The sequence below is a fragment of the Neolamprologus brichardi genome, chromosome 14, assembly GCF_056152115.1.
Source record: "Neolamprologus brichardi isolate AB-2024 chromosome 14, ASM5615211v1, whole genome shotgun sequence".
NCBI classification, from domain to species: domain Eukaryota; kingdom Metazoa; phylum Chordata; class Actinopteri; order Cichliformes; family Cichlidae; genus Neolamprologus; species Neolamprologus brichardi.
This window is the reverse complement of record NC_142117.1, coordinates 20,275,404-20,289,357: the sequence shown is the minus strand read 5'-3', so window position 1 is coordinate 20,289,357 and position 13,954 is coordinate 20,275,404. Positions and strand designations below refer to the sequence as shown.

The window sequence follows — 13,954 nt, the reverse complement described above, 5'->3', positions numbered from 1 at the left end:
GCGTGAACTTCAAGGCATAATTCTCTTTTTTTTAAAAACTAAATGTTAGTGAGAAGAGATCTTCTGTCACTCATTCATGACTGTGCATTCATTTATTCTCCATTGTGAGAATAAATACAGTTTTCATGAGAAAACGTCGTAACACTTGCCCACAAGATACATGCTTTAATATGAGAAAATAACAAAATGAGTTGTACAATCTTCTATTCCTGTAAACTTGACCAATATAAGATAAAAAATAAGAATAAGACACTAATTTCATTGCATTAAATTGAATTGCTGGTAAAATCTCAAACGTGGGCAGCAGATCAGTGATCTGGAACCAGGCTGTGTCGGTCTTTACGGCTCATGGCTGGTTTTTAAAAGGGGACTTTTTATGCTAATTCTTGCACTTTATTAAATTAACTTTACATGATTCACATTCAAAAGTGCATGTTTCTGTCTGAAATAGGCAATTTTAGCTCCTCTCCCCTTAAGGCCACTCTGACCATATTAAGGAAATCCCCTCTCTTTGACGTCATGCTTTCGGCTTTTGGTGATGACTTGCACATGCGCAGACCTTTGGCAGTGTTTAAAATGATCCTCCACCCTTGTGAAACTATATTAATTATGATAAGTCTGCTTTAATTGTTATTTATTGATTCGTGCAGTTATCAAGAAAGGGTATTCACAGTTTTGATGACTAAGTGCTGTTTTAGGGAGCAAGCATGTGACTGAGGGCCTTTAAGGGAAGCCCACACAGCCAGTGCTTTCAAGCTGTTTTCACACATGAACCTTGGAGAGTTTCATGAGAATTAGATTTGGATATTTTCCACTGTTCCTTTTTCTAACATGTAGCACACAGCAGGAAATAGTCCACTTAGTTTAGGCCAGGGAGTTCCTTACACAGTGGAGGCAGCCTCTCTAAATCGCTGTACACAATGTTTTACATTCATTTGGTTGCTTACTTCCTGGGTATTATTTGCCTGTAAAGATATGACTGCCATGTAAAAGTAAACTATGAAGACTCGTATATGATTGTCTTTATTTAAAGAAAGTTTGATTGACTAAAGGCTTGTGTTTGAAGTTTTCTGTTAATCAGTAAGTGAGGTTTTTTTAACCAGCTAAATTCAAAATGAGGGAGTTTAATGCTAGATTTACTAAACTGCTTAAAACTGTCTTATGGTGTAAAAACGTTGGGACAAGTTAGTTAAGTCAAGTTAATTTATTTATTAGCACATTTTAAAACAACACAGGTTGGCCAAAGTGCTTTACAACTAAATAGAATAAAACAGCAGGGAAATAGAGAAATAACAAGAAAAGCAAGAAACAAAAAGAAAAGAAACGCATCAAAACTCAGTCAAATTTAAACACTAAGGAGTAAAGGCGTGTCTTTAAGTGAGTTTTAAACATCTCAAGGGTTGTAGAGGTGCTAATTTGAAGAGGCTAACTGTTGCAAAGTTTAGGTTTGATTACAGCAAAGGCCTGGCCTGCTCTGTGTTTTAGTCAAATCAGCTGACTTTAAAGATTTATTAGGAATAGTTAAAATAGGAATAGTTCAAAGTCCAGAAAGGTAAGAGGATGCTAAAGTCCATTTAGTGACTTAAAAACAAGTAATAAAATGTTAAAATCTGTTCTACTGGAAGTCAGCATAAGGAAGCCAAAAGTCAGCATCTAAAAAACATGGACAGAGTTGTGCAGCATCCCAAATCAATAACTGAATATTGACTTGAACAGTGTCCACTTTTATGCACATAGCACTGTTATTGTCCCAGGGGTTGTATTTGAGAAATAACATGCCGTGTATCACTTTTTCCATTAAACGTAACCTGTGCCAGTATGTCTGAATGGTAATTCTCATTATTTATTGTATTTTTGTACAGCGACATTGTTTTTGCACCTCATGTTTTGCAAAATCTTTCTGCACTTTTTCTATAAAAAAGACATTAAAAACTACTATCATCTTTTGATTTGTATATAAATTTAGTTTGCAATTCTATGTATACAGGCTAGTGACAAAATAAAGGAAAACCCTCTCTGAACTCCCTCTATCTCAGTAAGGTGTTGGGCACACACACGCACACTGGTTTTTCTGTTAATTTGTCTGTAGTTGTCTGTGTCTAGCTATATGGTCATATGTGTGGAATATGCGTGTCTCTCCAGGTCTTCTCTAACTGTTCCTGTGTCGGTGTGGCTGGTAACTTTACGGCCAGTACAGGTCACTGCCCTCAAAAGGACGACTGTGACAGGATGTTCCCGTACTTCCTGGCTCTCTCTGTCATCACTTCCTTTATCATCTCTCTTGGGGGGACACCAGGATACATGCTTCTTATCAGGTCAGATTAAATTTAAGACATATAATGAGAAAGGATCTTGAAATAACTACATTATCCCTGTAATTGTATTAGCATTTATATCAAGCCTCAATTTCAAACTTTTAGAACCGTCTATTTAAGGTGGTACAACAAGCATTTCTTGTACTGTTTAGTATTTTCCTTACCTTGAAATCCCCACACACCTGGGTTTGGGATAACAGTGGACAATTGGGAGGTTCACTCAAAGAACAGCCAACATTTCCTTGCCAGTATTTTGCTCGAAAGTGTGGCTTGTTGAGGCTGTGCCACGCCTGGCATGCAGACAAACAGAGGTCGAAAAAGCAAAGACAAAAAAACTTTGGTCACGATGAACATTTTTCCATTGCCGCACACAGAAACACGGTGTAGTGGCGGCACTCCGTCTCTATTTCACTCTTCTGTACCACCTTTAGGAGTCGGTCCGGCAACATGCATTTGAAACGCGAGCAAGTCCAGGTACTTTTCTTTCAAAAAAGATGTTTATTGAAACTTTTAATTTACATGGCAAGACTCGGTCAAAAAACTGTGTTGCTTCCAGCTTATCCGACTCCCCAACTACGTAATTACAGTGTGCCGGAAGCCCAAAATACTAAAAAGCGCATTAGAATATCGCACTTCTATATTCTATACCTTTAACAAAACAGTATTTTGAAATTAACTAGAAATTATATTCTTAACATCAAACATGTATATTTCTCCTCTAATCATTTTACCAGTACCAATAAAATTAACCTTTAATTGGCTCTTACACACGGAAATACTAACATCTTGAACCAATTCAGATTTAATAAAATGTTGTTATACTAATTAATCAGCATGTACACAGAGTTATGCCTTGTGACTGAGCACAGACTTCCTGCAGCCATCTCTGATGCAGCATGAGTCTGCGGCCAATATAAATAAACATATAAATCAATATTTAAAAAATCTGTTTTCTAATTGATAACGAACAATCAGTAGATTTCGGTGATCTCTAATAATTAATATAGGTCATTATTGCAGTTTTTGTTTTCTCATATGAAGAGATAATAAAAATAATATGTTGACAAAGCACATTCATGAGCAAATCACATAGTGACAATGACACGCTTCTGCAAAAACAAAGCCTGAATTACAGAAAGCTATAATTGAATTACTTTGTATTGTGAACATCCATGTGGGAGTGTTTGGACTGATAGAAAAAGTCCAAAATCTATGTCATCATGCACATTTTCCAAATCTATCCAATGGACTGGATCAGAGTCTTTGCCAGGCCGCCTTGCCTTATGTTTGACATCCCTGAGTTAGACTATAGATGGGGCTTGGATAAATAAGATACACAGAGATGCCCACACAGTCCATCTGAAAAGACCTAATGCTGTACATGTTGCATGTGCATGCTTTGCATATGAAGGGCATATCATATAATTTGGACTCTTTAGAACAAGCCCTGTACTGTACTACTACTACTGTAGTAGTTGAGTCAGTCCTAAATGTTTAATGTCATTTGTTGTAGTTACCATTGACTTTTACACAATTTTATACCTGCTTGTTTCACTACTGCAAACTTTGGAGCTTGTTTTCATAAAGCCTTGTATAAACTTCCTGTTATTAGCAGTGGCTGCATACTTGTTTGTGGATTTGTTTGTCTGCCAAACTTATAAAAAAGGGACTTTGTCAAATTAATATTTAAAAAAACCCAATATTTGTTCCAGTGGCTAGTTGAGAATGACGGTGAGGGCAAATCTTTGCTCTGCTAGTCACAAATGATTTCAGTGACACTGGAAAGTATAAAACAGATACTGTTACCTTGCTGACATGTCTGATCTCAATGTGTGGAAGCACACGTATCATGCCTGTTATTCAAAACTATGATATGCTCCTTAGCACACTGGTAATTACCAGTGTCAGTTTCCACAATCACATTACTCAAGGTTAAATTCAATAACAATGAAGAATTCGTTTAGCTCAGCAGCAGGTATAGAGAGACTTTACAAACCCCAACAATCAGTGTTGCAGCTGCAGCTGAATACTAAGTTACCTAAAGTGAACGATGACTGGCTAAAAACAGTGCTGAGGGTCGTAGTATACGAAATGCTTACTGCTTTAAACTTTGTGAGCCCAGAAAGTGACAGGTGAACATTTTGACTAGCTGACCTGTGGCTAATAAACTGATTTATTTGATTTATGACAATAACTCTTGAGTGTCAAGTAGACATCTAATAGTAAAATAAATGTAATCCAAGACTACGCTTTATAGCAGCTCCCTTGTACCTGTTATATAGTTAATCCTGCCAGCTGAAGCAAAAAATGCATTTTAGACTGTTCTGTGTTCAGTCTTTCCTGAAAGTTGTTCACATGCCTGTGGGATAGCTGTAGGGCCGTTCACTCGCAGAGCCTGCTTGATGATACAAGTAATCTTCTAAGTCTTATCATAGAAGCATTTCCACTCCTGGATCCAATACACTGACACAACCAGTCTTATTTGTGTACACAAAAACAGCATCAATGTTGTACAGAAACATCTCGCACATCTTCAGGATTTTACCAGAGGTATAGGTGGTATACAAACCCAAAATCATGTGTCATCAACCAGGCTTCAAATTTTCTGCCACACAGCGGCCTCTGGTGGTTAACTGTGGACTTTACAGTGACATGCTGTGAGATATTCCATACATGCGTGTGCTAATCATTTATTTTCTGCTTTGTTCTCCCTATAAATCCAACTCGGGTGTGTTTTTCAAGTGAAGAGATTTATGCTAAGGGAATTACACCCTCCTATATGCGAGCACATAAGCACACACTTAACACACAAACGTAGGACGTCTTAAAGCCATGTCAGCTGATACTGTTGGATTCCAGTGGCCTGGCAGGAATGTAGTGACTTTGCGCTGTGCGTGAATAGTCATCTTATTATTCCTCTGTTCATTTTCAGAGATCAGAAAGCCGGTTTAGTTTCCATAGGAATGGTAAAAGTTCCTCTTAACAGTTTTATCAAATGTCATATATTTTGTTGTTTAAGTGGAACAGCTATGGTTTACATTTTGTATTTACATGTACACTGGCTTGAGTAACAGTGGCATTACTTCTGATGTTACCTAATAGGCTTTTTTTTTTTGTCCAGTAACAATAGAAACTGATTTAAATGATAGTAACCATATTCTATTTATTTATTTATTTATTTATTTATTTATGCAGGTGCATCAAACCACAGCTGAAATCTTTGGCCCTGGGTTTCCACGCACTGGCAACACGGACCCTTGGTAAGACTTGTTCGGTAGTCGGGAATGTTCTGGGATTTGATCTTGGTTTAACTCTTCCTGAAAACCTTTGCTTTGTTTGTCCAAGTTTAGTCATAAAATGTTTGTTCAGATTTTTCAAAATAGCGTTCGCTGTTACCTGTTGTTTTAATTTTAGGAGACGTGACTGTGAAAAGACTTTGTTTCCTTTGTCTCACAGCAGGGATCCCAGCACCCATTTACTTTGGAGCCATCATTGACACCACATGTCTAAAATGGGGTCAGAAAAGGTGTGGGGGCATAGGAGCCTGTCGAATATACAACACCACCGCCTACAGGTTGTACTTACACATGTACTATTCAGTCGTTTGTGAATCCCCTTTTTTAATTAGTCCAAACATTCAATTCACAATGCAGCCTTAAGTGTGACCTTCTGTAGACCAGACCTAATCTCATTTATTTGCTGATGCTTAACTGGAAATACTTCAATTGAATTTGAACTGAATTGGCAGTAACCTCTTGCCTACCCTACTTCTTGTTTTCTAGTTTTTCTGTGACCCCTGGAAGCTATACGCGAGACATTATAATTCCTGTTTATAGCTTCCAAATTATGATTATTAAACATTAATAAATATTATCTAATTACCCTAACTCAATTTTCTGGTACATCTCAACATAGGGAATCTATTGCAGCATTAATTAATCACCAACTCTTGTCTGATGTCTTGCCAAATTTTGCTCATTTTCATCAAATCAATCTTTTTCGTGCCTCTCAGAATAGCATACCTGGGCCTGACTCTGAGCCTACGGACTATCTCCTTTATTATTTGCATCCCGGGCTTCATCCTGCTCAGTCGACAGCTGAAGGAGGAGGAACGAAGCGCCATCCACGGAGCTCTGAGGAACGGTGGAACCGAACTGGACGTGCTCAGGAAGGAAGAGTTGGTTATTTCTAATTCTGACCAGCCACACCACCCATCAGAGAACAGCACAGATAGGCAGACACGACTTTGACAGAGCCAGCAGAGCTGACGGCCGCATATATACCCACAGTATGTCCAGAGCGCCGCTGCACACATGCACGCTCGCTCGCATGAAAACAAGATTTGCAGGGAATCACTTTTGGTCCAGTCATCTCATGTAAAACAGAAATTCTATATTTGTACTGCTGGATGTGTAAAGGCTTTGTAAATCTGACAGAAATTTGATGTGACTGAAATATTTCTTGAATGTACATGCTGTTTTTCCTTTTAAGAAAAAAATACAAACATACGATATTTTTGAGTTGAAGAAAAATATCAGTTAGGAAATGTGACTTGTACAGACTACTGCAAAACAGTACTATTTTAAACACCAGCATTTCAAAAGCTGCCTCTTTAAGATCCTTCTTTCAAAGTTATTCCAGCTGACAGTAGTGTTACAGAACCGAAGAGGTAAAGTGGCCTTATAAACCAGAGGCACAACAGCAAACTGATATGTCCTAAAAAGAAAAATCTGACCTTTATAGACCTGAGATATTTTTTTCTCCTTTAAATGAGTTGTAGAATTGCTCGTTTCAGTAACACTTGGAGGATATTGATATGATGTTTCGGTATGTGCCTCATTCACTCAACTGTTACCTCTTAATGTGTGTTTCAGAGATCTTTAAAAAACAATTTCATTTTACTTTTAAATTTCAGATCATCGGATCTTTACTCGTTTAGGAAAAAACGATTCATTTTTGCTTTTTACTTAAAGCCCAAAGTTGTGAGTGTATAGCAGTTTGTTGTTTTTGTGCTTTCTGGATGTGAACTTTGGGTCCGTTGATATTCATAATCACTAGAAATGGGAATTGTATTTTAGTGAAATCTGCTTCAGCAAACAGCTCTGCTTTTTTCCAACTCTAGAGCCATGAGAGCCTCTGAGTGGTGCAAATGTTTTAGTTTCACACACACAACTGACTAAAGCTGTTAATAGCTGGTATCAGATCAAATTTGCATCTTAAACTTCTCAGTTGGGCTCCCCAGGCTCTGGTATTAAATAACCGTTGCTGTGCCTTGGAAAAGGCAGAGATTGTATTGTTGCAACACTGATAAAGTACTTACTGTAAAAAAAAAAAAAGGAGAAGAAGAAGAAAACACTGTGTGTGATTGTTGTTGCTGATATGTAAAAGTTCTGTTTCCATCGTCATGCGTTTCACTGGTTGGTGTTTCTACCTTTGTATTCTTTATGTGTGTCTTTATGCCAATGTCACAATTTTATCTCCCCTTTCTTCTCTTAAACATTAACCCCATTTTTGTAAAATCTGACAGTGATTTCTCAGTTGTATGAATCGAGTATGTAGCATTTTTTAAATTTTATACAACTTTTTTTTTTTAAAGAACTCTTTTTATCCCAGTCTGTCACTGAAATCCTGGACTTTTTTTGTTTAGCATTTCCTTTCATTGAGAGCAAATATCTGACTGCTTAAACTAAAACTCTGTTCAGGGATCTGATGAAATTATCTGAGGGTACACTAGCTGCTCTGATGTGATGTTTTGCAATGACTGATGAAGTCGTGATCTCTGGAATGCATTCAAATTCATGCCCAAAGTATTGATATGGTTGAAAGTCGAGCACCGATTATTGAGACTCATTGCAACACTTTTCTTTAGTGCAATCTCTTTGATTGACACATTTGTGCAATACCAGATGCCCTTTATATGTACATCAGCAGAAAGACTAAATTTGCCCAGTTTAAAATTCAAAACGTGGTAAAGGATTTGACAGACTTTTTAATAAAGACACACTTTCCCGGAGTATTATTTTCTTCGGACAGTTCCAACAGCAGTAAGTGGATCAGACAGAAATGATAAAGCTTAGGGTACATCCTACCACTGACACTAAAGTGTATTCAGAAGTATTGATAATGCAAACCCCTCCCCCGTGCCCCCCCAACACACACACACACAAATAAAATAAATACAAATATATATTTATACACATATGTCCTTATGTGATTGTATATTTTCATGATAAAAAGCATCATCTGTCCTGTTATTACAAGTGACAAACACCTCAACATCACATGTTGTGGTATTTGTCACTTTCAACGGGAGCTGTGCGTTTTAAGTAATATGCTGGTTTCATAGTTTATAATATTTATAGATAATATTTATAGTAGCATAAACTCTATTGAAAATGAACACTATTTACCATGTAGCTTTTGTATTGCTGTTCTGCTGTGGGCTATCAGCAACTCATCGCTGAGGAGAACCTGTAATCTAAATACGGCTTCTGGTTTGGTAGCTTAGGGGACCTTAACTGAAAGTATTTGCTTGATTTGTGGATAGATGAAATTTGGCAAAATTGGGTTTTAAAAACATGGTAAACTGTTAAACTTTAAAAACAGCATGTGGATTGAAGGAAGGTTTCTTGCATTGCACTGCTGTTATGAATATTCTGAAGTTTCCTATAACTTTCCACTCAAGTGCCAAATCAGATTTAGTCAGTCCCATTTTTTTTTATTTTTAGATATCAGGGTGAAGTGATATTGCTCCAGTAACAGAATGTTCAGTGTGACTCAAAAAAGGCATTCAATTTAATTTTGCAGTCACCAGTTTTATTTCAAGGTCATGAATTTACGTTTTTCAAAGGAGCCGTGGACCCACAACACACGTACTATTTGGGTAAGTTGCAGCATGAGGTGACTGTGTCATCTTCAGGTTCAGTTTCAGGCTGACAAACTCAGAACGGTGTAGAGAAAGAAAGTCATTATCTCAATAATGTAAGGCATTTACTTGCATTAAAGAAATCAGAATGTAAATAATTTTCTTGGATTATTTTTGTAAAATTTCAAGAAATATCTTAAATGAAATATTAAAATAAAGAATTTTAATACCCAATCACATTATGTTTTTTTTGTGATTTGTTTCATTAGCTGGGAAAATGAAAAAAGAAAAAAATGGTTGTAGTGCAGGAGGCACACGGACCAGAAGGGAAGTGTGGTCCTGCTCCTGAAATTCAGATAAATGATTAACAGAGTTTGTGTTAAGAATTCAAAACAAAGTGCAGGAAAAAATAACCTTTATTAAAGAAAATTCTGCTTTCTACGTCCACTGGAAAGGCACTTAAATCTGATTTTTACGTCCAAACAGCAGAGCGCAACATGAACATGTATTTATATTACCGGGAAAATGAACAATGGTAAATCACTAATAAAAAGCAAACATTTAAATATGTGGTGATGACAATCGCAGGTCCTGTTTCACAGTGACATGGATTTGTTTTGTTTGGATAATTAAAAGATATACAAAAAATATATATTAAAAAAAAAACAAAGACAATCTTTTTTTGTGACATAAAATATGAATCCCAGCAAACTGTGCACCTTAACACAAAATTGAGCATGTGAAGAACATCCAGACAAAAACCTAACTATGACTTAAAAAAAAAAAAAGTTTTACTTTATGTGCCAGATCTTTTTACAACTTCAAATTAAAGGAAAAAAAAACTAAACACAGACACAAAAACAAACAGATACTGGCTAAAACCTCTAACTACTGTCATCCATTATAGCTGTACAGGTATAACATCTGGCACATCGGCTGAAATACCGCAAAACAAAAGTGAAGCTCATTTATCTCAGTGCATCTGTACATGCAGTCTGTATTTGCATACTAAAGTTAAGCTGCAAGTGGCTGCACAAAAACAAGAGAAAACCTTTAGCATAAAAATATTTTTCTAACCATTTCACCACATTTATAGATCGCCTCAACTTTCCCCATATCTTGTGCAAAGTGGCAAAAACAAATGAGACAGAAAACACTCATTTTGTTTGATATTTGATATATTAAGTGCTCTGTGATCAGTCCTGAGTCACTTACTAACTGAACTCCAATTGCTTTGCACAATTAATCTGCCCGATAGCACACCCTTGAAAAAGAAAATCCTCTTAGTCAGGCTGCACCAGGCAGAAACAGATATTACTCATTCCATTTAAGCCAGTCTCGTGCTCTAATAAAGGTTTAAGTCTTTTGAAACCATTGCTGCTACCAGCCGAAAGCATGTTCCTCAGATGAGCCGGTCTTTAATTTGTAATTAAATACTACGACACACGGTGTTACAGATGGTAAAGCATGTGGTGCAATTGTCTGTGACTGAGCTAAGTAAACACTTTAACCTTTAACTTTTCATCTAATCTTCCTTTTTATTTCCACTGTCTTGCAGATTCTGAAAGGAGAGAAAATGAAAATATCAGTTAAAATAGTATACTGTATTATACAAGTCAACACTCCATAAAGGTTCAAAGTGTCAGTTAGTTGTTAAAGAAATGGATGAAAACCTGAAAGTGAACAGAATTTGCAGTCTTTCACTAGTGATTTGTGCTTTAAATGTTTCAAAACATACTCGAGGCCTAAGCTTAAATGATAAATTGATGGCTTCTTTGATCACGAAATATGGAGGGACCACATTGCTGATCCGAGGCTGCCTGCCTGATGTTAATTGTCTTGAATGTCACTTTGAATTGTTACATCTAGCTAGTGAACGACCCAGCAAATCATCACCCTGCTGTGTTCAGAGCTCAGCATTACCTGGAGCTCCTGGTGTTCTTTCAACAGCCTGTCATACTCCCTGGCGAGGCCCTCCATCTGTTTCTTCATTACATCTGCCTCTGAATGAGACTTCTTCAGACCTGGAGAGGAAAACAATGACACATGAGAACAAGGAATTCCCACCCCCCATGTCTTTGTCTACAGAAACTGACAAGTTATAAAAGCTACATTTGTTTCCAGGGAAGGTGTAGAGGACTGAAATATACACAGATATTAACCGTCTCCAGAAGTCTTCAGTTCTTCTTTCAGTTTCTCTACTTCATTCCTTAGCAGGTCCATGCCCTCAGCAGTAGCCCTATCACCCCGCCCTTCCATCAGAGTCTGATAACATAAAAATACATATATTCAAATCTTCAGTCAAATATAGTTATCCCAGTAACTCCAGTGGAAAACACTATGCATATTCCAGGCGTACAAACTGAACAGTCAAACCATCGAGCAGGCTATAAACATAAAATATGCTCTGGATGTGGATTAAGGGTTAAAGCTGAGTTGGGTAGCTTTCATTTCAATTCATCTTTATATGATTACAATCAACTGGGTACTCTGTTAATATAGCTTTAGATTATGTAAGCAACAAGCTAATATGTGCTATTAAAATCTGGACTTTGAAATTCTGTTTTATCATTCAATAACTGCGTAACTTATTCCCTGACCAATATGAGTTTCCCCACATGCAGTTCAAAGTGGGTTATTGATTACAAATAACAGATCTTTGTGCCATTACCTGTTTCAACAGTTCATTGTCTTTCATGTATTTCTCAGCAGTCTGGTTAGCATTCTCAGCCTGTGCTTGAAGAGCAGCCGTAGTCCCAGACGCTGACGCTAGCTGATTAATCAGAGTGATCAGTCGCTTCATAACGCTGCAAAAACACACAAAGGTTAGAGGAAAGCCAGGTTCAAAGTCCAGGTGTTGTATTAGAGCTCAGACTCACAGCCACAGGAAGACGGCAAAACCAGAGATGTACAGATTCCTCTGGGCTCTAAAAAGCTTCATGTGCAAGTGGTCGAACATATTTGGTTGCAGCTTGGCATCGGCGCCGTGCTCTTTAGATGAATACTTTCTCACTTCACGGACAGCATCTTTAAAAACCACAAAACAATAAGACAGACAGATGAGTTACTATACAGAGATTTGAGTTTTAACTTGTATGATCGTCACAAGATTTTTTATATTTTTTTAATCAGACAAAAAGAAAAAGAAATCAGCCATAAGTCCAAAAGTAGCATTAAAAATACAGACAGGGATGATTGTTTGATTACCGAGGAAGAGAACAATGAGTATTATGATCATGGTGAGAAACACTTTATTCCAGAATCTCGACATCCAACTCCAGATCCTCAGTTGGAAAATGCTCTGCCATCTGCACAAACATTTGAAGTCACATCACTATGGTGCACAACATAACATTTCTTACAGGATTACTACAGCTGACAGTATATTTGACGCAGAAACAAACACCACACTTTGCTGCCAGTGGTGAGACAAACCTGACACATATGCACAATGTCGTCATTATTTAGTGTTTAGTTAGTACCTTTTTCAGCAATCCAAAGTACCACAAAGTGCACAATACAGATGAAGAAATGAGTTCAGGCAGGGTGGAGTGGGTGTAAATGAGTTTCAGGGGTAATTTGTGACAGAAGGATGTCAGCAAAGGTGAAAGGAAATGTTCAGAGAGACCTGCTATGATGTGTGAGTTAAAGATGTTGGCAGATTTTAATTTGAGAGTTATCAGAACAGACAAGATTAGAAATGCATACATCAGAGGGACATCTTAGGTTGAGCAGTTTAGAGAGGCAAGGTTGAGATGGTTTGGGCATGTGCACAGGGATAGTGGATATACTGGACAAAAGATGTTGAGCTACTCAACATGAGAAGGAAAAGAGGAAGACCACAGAAGAGATCCGTGAATGTAGTGAAGGAGGACAGCTGGGTTGGTTTGACAGAAGAGATAGGATGAGATGGATCCACTGTGGGTACCCCAAAACTCAGCTACCAAAAGAAGAAGAAAGGGTCTCCTTTGTCAACAGAGACCTGAGTGCAAAACCATATTCAACTTGAGAACAGAGTGATAGTTATACCTACCTCCTGGCAGAGATAAAGGGTAAACAGAGGATGACAATGACGCCAATTTCCACATAGAGAAAGAGAGCCACAGCAGTCCACTGCAACGTCATCTTTGCTGATGGCTTCTGAAGCTAAACCAACCAAAAGACCGGAAACCTAACAGAAAAGAAGAAAAGGGAAAGGAATTGGTCTCACCAGCCTCCCTCAACAAACTTTCAGGTACAGAGAAGGTAAGCTACCTATCGTACGTGGCCATTTCTCAGTAATAACACTACCGTTGAAAAAGACTGCAATAATCTCGAAACCAGTCTATTCACCTTCACGGAAGCTCGCAGAGGCTTGGAGTGAACTGTCAAACCGCTGTTACTGTAACCTGGTTTCACAGCATCACCGCAACAAATACGTGCAAATAAAGTGCTCGTTTATATGTTTAACGGCTAGGTACTTTCAGCGATTTCACTCTTCCATCTTTAGCCAGCGTTCAGTATCAAGCTTGCATTAACACATTAGCTAACGCTAACATGCAACTAACGCAGGTGATATAGAAACATACATTTTTAAAAACTATTTAAGACTATTAGAAGGCCTGCTATAACACGTTATGCTAGATTCCAAGTAGACATATATGAAACTTCCAAAATACCGTAAAAGCAGCAACTGAGATACTTACTAGTTAGCTTTTGAAATCAAACAGGGCAAAGTTTGTCTTCCTCCATCAACGAGTCCTCCTACCGCCTCTTCTGAAAAAATAGCTTCCGT

General features: G+C 37.6%; 2 protein-coding genes across 4 annotated transcripts in view; one reads left to right on the top strand and one right to left on the bottom strand.

Moving 5' to 3' along the window:
* LOC102792505 (solute carrier organic anion transporter family member 1C1-like) overlaps positions 1 to 9,409 on the top strand; it is a 40,077-nt gene extending 30,668 nt beyond the window's left edge. Inside the window, exons 12-15 of the mRNA XM_006802051.3 lie at positions 2,143 to 2,315; positions 5,511 to 5,575; positions 5,772 to 5,889; positions 6,328 to 9,409. Coding sequence (XP_006802114.2) covers positions 2,143 to 2,315; positions 5,511 to 5,575; positions 5,772 to 5,889; positions 6,328 to 6,565 — 594 coding nt within the window. The 3' untranslated portion in view covers positions 6,566 to 9,409. The remainder of the gene's footprint in view (positions 1 to 2,142; positions 2,316 to 5,510; positions 5,576 to 5,771; positions 5,890 to 6,327) is intronic.
* A 169-nt stretch (positions 9,410 to 9,578) lies between these two features.
* On the bottom strand, positions 9,579 to 13,944 carry bcap29 (B cell receptor associated protein 29). 3 transcript variants are annotated; one of them, XM_087850950.1, is made up of 8 exons: positions 13,866 to 13,944; positions 13,214 to 13,351; positions 12,388 to 12,488; positions 12,060 to 12,207; positions 11,852 to 11,987; positions 11,343 to 11,445; positions 11,104 to 11,204; positions 9,579 to 10,741 (listed from the first exon to the last, which is right to left on the bottom strand). In XM_087850950.1, exons 2-8 carry the CDS (start codon positions 13,303 to 13,305, stop codon positions 10,706 to 10,708), a joined length of 717 nt encoding a protein of 238 aa, XP_087707076.1. In that variant the 5' UTR covers positions 13,306 to 13,351; positions 13,866 to 13,944; the 3' UTR covers positions 9,579 to 10,705. The 3 variants fall into 3 exon arrangements, with proteins under 3 accessions (XP_087707076.1, XP_087707077.1, XP_087707078.1); XM_087850951.1 differs by lacking the exon at positions 13,866 to 13,944 and adding an exon at positions 13,513 to 13,841; XM_087850952.1 differs by lacking the exon at positions 13,866 to 13,944 and adding an exon at positions 13,435 to 13,508.
* Positions 13,945 to 13,954: the final 10 nt, after the last annotated feature.

What these genes read in the sequence shown, in the direction of transcription:
- bcap29 (XM_087850950.1), bottom strand. Translation starts at nt 13,305, where the DNA reads ATGACGTTGCAGTGGACTGCTGTGGCTCTCTTTCTCTATGTGGAAATT. An exon ending in ACAATGAACTGTTGAAACAG is followed by an intron (nt 11,446 to 11,851) that starts GTAATGGCACAA and finishes TTATGTTATCAG; the next exon opens with ACTCTGATGGAAGGGCGGGG. An exon ending in ACTGAAGACTTCTGGAGACG is followed by an intron (nt 11,205 to 11,342) that starts GTTAATATCTGT and finishes TTTCCTCTCCAG; the next exon opens with GTCTGAAGAAGTCTCATTCA.